Raw genomic sequence first — 6,000 nt, 5'->3', positions numbered from 1 at the left:
CACGATTGCTGCGGGATCGTACACGGGCCGCTCGAAAGCGCTCTGCATCAAAGCTTTGAAGGTGCCACTTTACAGTTGCAATTTCTTCTGTGTGCAACCCTGTAGCCCGCATTCAAGTTCGTGCAAATTATAAAGGCTCTGAAGCCGCCGTTTCTCCTCACCATGCTTAAAGTAAGACCTCATGGAGCCGATCTCAATAGCTACGCCACGAACTTCCTGCTTAAACATTTCTACTCCCATGGTCAAGAAAGATTCCAAAGCTGTCCTCCCTCGCTTCTTGAAGTCTTCCTCATTTTACCATGAAGATTTAAGCTTCCACAGTGACCACTCTGGCTTAAATTTGGGGCGGGCACATTCTCCAATCCGCGCAAGGACCATGGCATGATCAGAGAAAGAAACAAGCCTGACTTCACACGAAATACGCCTTTTAAGGAGATATGCGGAAACATAAATTCGATCCAGGCGTGAATGCGAGGTTCCTCTAATAAATGTGAAGGCGGTTGACAATCCGGCATCAATTTTTTTTGCGTTTTCTGTGATAGCCGATCAAATTCCAGCCCTCTTATCAGCGTTTTCACTTGGACCTGTGCGGTCGCGTGGGTCGCACACGCAGTTAAAGTCACCCATGAGTACGACGTACAGGTCACAGTCTAGAAAAGTTGCCATACCCTGAAAGAAAACTGCTCGCTGCGCCCGATTATTTGAAGCATACACTTTGATGAACCTCCACGATTCGCCATGCAGCCGAAAGTCACAACACATCACGCGCCCTTCTGTGTCAGCCTGGTACATAAAGTGAGAAAGAGAGAGACTCTTTTTTTTTTTTAAGAACAGAAAGCAGCCCGACAAAAGGCCTACTGAGTTCGACACACCGACATTTTAATCTCTTAAAAAAGGCCACAGGGCCACCTCTTACCTTTCGATCTTAGTCTCTTGAACAGCAATAATGTCTAGCTGAGTGCCCGTAAACAGTTGGCGCAGTTGTACCTATTTCTGCCTATACCACAGCCCACAGATGTTTAGCGTTGCAACAATCAACTGCTGGACGCTCGCCATGGTGACCAACGTGCACATAAGTCAACCATCCACGATGTCGGGCGCCAATCCGGAAGGTGAGCCTCACTACAATTGGCACCCTTCCTCCTCGATCTGGAGCGCCGAGGAGATTTCTTGGTATTTCACTTTCGACGCTTGGACACAGGGGCAGCGTCCTCCTGAGAGGAGACAAAACTCGGCGACACACCACGCTTCGAGGATGCAGTTGAACTTGCCACATCCACCGCACACTTGCCGTCAGGAAGTGAGCTGACAGGCTGACAGCCAGCCACCTGTATGGCACACCCGGCAGAGCCATCAGGAATCCCATCACTGCAGGTGCTCGGCGCCGCAGCCACACCACCAGCCTTCTCTTTCTTCGACTCACGCACAGGGCAGGAATGTGCAGCAATAGTTTCATCATTGGTGTTGTGTATCTCCGGTGTGTGCTCAGCCAGGTACTGACGATCATCATCTGCAGACAGTTGCCGCGTCCATGAAGGCGTGGGAGGCTCACTCTGCAGATCAGGACCGGCATCACACACTAGGAGGTCAGTTGGTGATTCAGCGGGTGTAACGACCGACATGCCACCAGCAGCATCCAAAACTTCTCTGGCATCCATAAAATGCTCCTGCAGAGTGTCGTCCACGGCACGGGTGCCACTGCGGAGCTTATCGGCATACGACACAACGCACTTCTCCGAAGTATGGCCAAATCGGCGACAATCATCACACCGGAGAGTACGGCAGCGGTGGCGCATATGCCCAACCTTGCGGCAAAGAAGACATAAGGGAGGTCTGCCTGGAATTAAAACCAGGCTCTGTAGACCGCAAACTGTCAAGATATGAGGTAGGCCGTTGACAGCGGCGCCATCAGCAAGAGTCAGTGCCCATTCAAAGTGTCCATCCCCTGTATTTCCGAAACTCCAGTGCTCCACTGTGACGCAAGTAACTCTGCCGCAAGCTAGAAGGGCGTCACGAATATAGACATCTTCTAGGTGCTCTGGGAGTCAAAGAAGCTTCAGCTTGACAGTCTTCGGTTCTGGGTCAGTTTTTCACTTGTAACTCTTCGGAGCACACGAGCTTAGCTTTGGCTAGCACTGTCTTGCAAGTTACCATGCGCACGTGCGACATAAGGAACTGTCCGACGGAACTGACTTCACTTAAATCTACGACACCACATCAGGCATCTCTAATAATGAAGCATAAAAAGAAAATACTGAAAACTTTAGCAAGGTAGTCGATGAGATTCCAGCAAGAAATTTTGAACAGCGTCACAAACAGACCTGTGGCTGAACCCAAGCGTGGTGGCACCAAATGATAGCAAGTGTGGGCTGCTCAAACTAAGGCCAAGTTGCTGTAAGGGCAACTCCAGCAGTGTTCTTCTCAAAGAGGTGAAACGACGACAATGGAGCCAAAAATGATCGATAGATTCAGGCTCACGGCAAAATGCACAGAGGGGAGATAACGCCAAACCAGATCTGTGCAGATAAAAATTTAGAGGGGGGATGCGGCAGCGCCACCTTGTCAGAGATACTTCTAGCTGCCGATGGACAAATTTTCCTGCTCAAGGAATATTTCAGATGCTGATATTCCGCCGATGTTAAAAGTGTTGTGTCTTGCACGCTTAATAACGCTCGTCGCCGGAACCTAGATGCTGTGATATACGCTGTAGCTGGGATGATGGGCAACACAGGGCCGCCTAGGGAAGCCTTTGCAAGGTTATCCGCGTTCTCATTTACAGTCAAGCTGCTGTGGCCGGGTACGCATATCAAGTGAACAAGGCTCAAATGCGAAGGAAGTAGCGATAAAAAAGTGCTTAAAGTGGGACAGTCAACATATTAACTGCTACACACTCTCGCGCTGTGCATTGCACGGCATCATCTTCAACAGCTTCCATCTATGCGCAAGTCATGAAAGGAAAGCAAACGCACTTTCAATCGCGCATCCAGGTATGTGGCGTTAGTGTCCACCTGCGAAAATCTGCTTCCGCACAGTTTTTCGTGGTTAGCAATGCTGAACCACCAGCAATTTTTTTTTTGTTTTTCCAACATAATCCTGACGACTTCGTGCTTGAGAACATATTCTGACAAATTTTCCAGGAGTGGGAAAGACGAGATCAATTAGTTCGAGAACCGATGGAAGCCGTCCACATGCGCGTGAGCAAGGAAAATTGCATTATACAATCTGTACTGGGGTTGACTGACAAGTAATGCTAATTTTTAGCCTCTTCTTTCGGGTACCGCCGCCGCGGTGGCTCAGCGGTTATGGTGCTCGGCTGCTGACCCAAAAGACGCGGGTTCGATCCCGGCCGCGGCGGCTAGAATTTCTTTGGAGGAGAAATTCCAGAGGCCCGTGTACTTTGCGATGTCAGTGCACGTTAAAGAACCCCAGGTGGTCGAAATTTCCGGAGCCCTCCACTACGGCGTCTCTCATAGCCTTAGTCGCTTTGGGACGTTAAACCCCATAAACCAAACCAATCTTTCGGGTACCAATGACAAACTGTGCTTGTAGCTTCTGATCTTTTTTATTCTGACTCTTGCAGCTTGGTGGTTTAGATCTGTTGACGACGGTCGCTTACTAGGTTTTTTGTTTTGTTTTTTTTTGTTCTTTGTTGCAATGTTTCCTATTAAAGTGTGCACTTTGGAGTACAGAGTTTAAGTTTGTAGTTAGCGCTTTTAATCGTCGTGCTTTTTGTTCGCCTTTCGTCTTCACGCGCTCCTGCCTACCATGCGTATGTCGTCGCTGACTTTGCTCCAAAACGCCGAAAGGGGCCAAGTACTCCGCGGCGCGGCTGGGACAGCCTGAAGACCGCCCTACTCTGTGTGCAAAGAAGCTCTCAGCGTCGAGGTAGACTGGAATATTTGCTTTGCTCCCACATCACCAACACCCATACTCCACTGTATTGAGACATTAAACACGAATCTTCTCGTTATACTTTCCTCATTCGTCGTTTGCGAGCTTCCCAATCTGTTTAATATTTCGACTTTTACGAAAATGGTTAAAACAGAACTTTTTTTTTTTCACCTTTAAATACAACTACGCCCTTTTGTTTCACGCAAAGAATAAGCGTAGTTGCGGAGTTTATGCGCACACGTGTTTGTTAGGAAATGAAAACGAGAAATGCGCATGAGCTGTGCTATAAACTCTTAGCTGCTCGTGAAAAGGCACGAAACGTCGCTTTTCGCATTACTGAAAAAAAAGGCGCACGGCAGGTGGCTTTTATGTTTACCCCGATTTGCTATCACATTGTGCGATCGGTTTTCATGGTGAACAAAAACGCCTACAAAGATGACCAGTACAAAAGGAGTTTAGAAAAGAGAGAAAAATGAAGTCTTCTTGTGGATTTTGTTTCTGACTGTTAGAGCTCTGAAAAACTAGGCAGCACGGATCGAAAAGTAGTCATCGAAATTCAAGAATGAGACCCATGCTGATTGCGTTCCGGATAGTGCTATTATGTGGCTTCAGTATCTGTCAAGAAAATCGGCCAAACTCCGAAAACAAAGAAGAAGCCGGTGATAACCAGGACAACCCAATCAATCTAGGAAGACAGAACGAGGAGGATAATAGTGACCCCAAAGTTGACAAAGGACAGGATGATCCCACTAAAAAGGATGGAGCAAATCCTGACGATGGACAACAGCCAGACGATCCCACTAAAAAGGATGGAGCAAATCCTGACGATGGAAAACAGCCAGGTGATCCCACTAAAACTAATGGAACGGAACCCGAGGACGGAAAAAAGCCAGATGATCCTACTAAAACTAATGGAACGGAACCCGAGGACGAAAAAAAGCCAGATGATCCCACTAAAGCTAATGGAACGGAACCCGAGGACGAAAAAAAGCAAGATGATCCCACTAAAACTAATGGAACGGAACCCGAGGACGGAAAAAAGCCAGATGATCCCACTAAAAATAATGGAACGAAACCCGAGGACGGAAAAAAGCCAGATGATCCCATTAAAACTAATGGAACGGAACCCGACGATGGATCAGCTCCCACGTTAGTATTGTTTTATAGTACCGCTTCTAGATCGAAGCGTTGTTTCAGTCACAACATTACGCTTGCCAAAGAGGGAGTTCACACGGCACTTTAACGATATTAACTCAGCAGAAGTCTCCCTTGACGCAGATTAATGCAGTTACCGTAAAGCTGTTGCCGTGGTCTGCCATTCCCCAATAGTTAACTAGTTCTTAGAATGCGCGGGATTGCAGTGTGCGAGTGGGGTTTCCTCTCTGTGACAAAATTTAAGCCATCAGACCACAACACTAGGGCAGAGACGGTAAAGAAATTATTTTCAGGGAAAGCATTTCATTAATGACTGAAGAGAGCAAGATGTAGTCTTCACTTTCTTGATGCACGGAGTCATGTACAATATGTAAATTGAAGTATTATTTCGGACGTTACACCATGGTGTTTCTCAGCAGGGCTGTCCTGCGTCAAGGCGCGAGCAATGCGAGACTTCACTGCTTAACAGATCATGTTCTACGCGACACTTGCAATACAATGGGACGTTCTTGCATCCATCGCTTCGGTCGAGGGTGACTCTGGTCAGAAGTCTCAGAATTAGGTTGCATGCAGCACAAATACTCTCGAAAGTAGAAGATTGGACAGCCACTGTTGTAGCTCACTCGGTTGGTGGAGAGTCGCACGCGACTTGCGGATGTCGTGGGTTCTGTTCCCACTGGCTACATGTGGTCTTTTTTTCTTGCGCTTTCTAATTAAATACCTTTCAGGTCAAAAGTGTTTACACTACCAATTTCCAATTCACAAAGACCATAATTTTTTATGAAAACATTCCCCTAGTGTTCCTCGGTTCTAGTGACTATAGGCTTTCTTCATACATTTGCATGCACATGTCAGCGGCTGCATGCACTGGCTTAAGTTTAGAAAATCTGCTCCATGCCTTTCAAGCGCTACAGCTTAAGCGTACCTAACTTGAATGCTCTCCTAGTGTTCCTT

The 6,000-nt window shown here is 47.4% G+C and overlaps 1 protein-coding gene across 1 annotated transcript in view; it reads left to right on the top strand.

Annotated features, from left to right (window-relative positions):
• The first annotated feature begins 4,453 nt into the window (after window positions 1-4,453).
• The window catches only part of LOC149354021 (uncharacterized), a 51,877-nt gene continuing 50,330 nt past the window's right edge, over window positions 4,454-6,000 (top strand). Inside the window, exons 1-2 of the mRNA XM_089575905.1 lie at window positions 4,454-4,615; window positions 4,700-5,040. Of these exons, the coding sequence (XP_089432031.1) occupies window positions 4,454-4,615; window positions 4,700-5,040 (503 nt within the window). The remainder of the gene's footprint in view (window positions 4,616-4,699; window positions 5,041-6,000) is intronic.

Source organism: Amblyomma mixtum, chromosome 3 (assembly GCF_055824585.1).
Source record: "Amblyomma mixtum isolate Tamu chromosome 3, ASM5582458v1, whole genome shotgun sequence".
Taxonomy (NCBI): domain Eukaryota; kingdom Metazoa; phylum Arthropoda; class Arachnida; order Ixodida; family Ixodidae; genus Amblyomma; species Amblyomma mixtum.
Note: the sequence above shows the minus strand (reverse complement) of the source record. Positions and strands in the feature narration are given on the sequence as shown.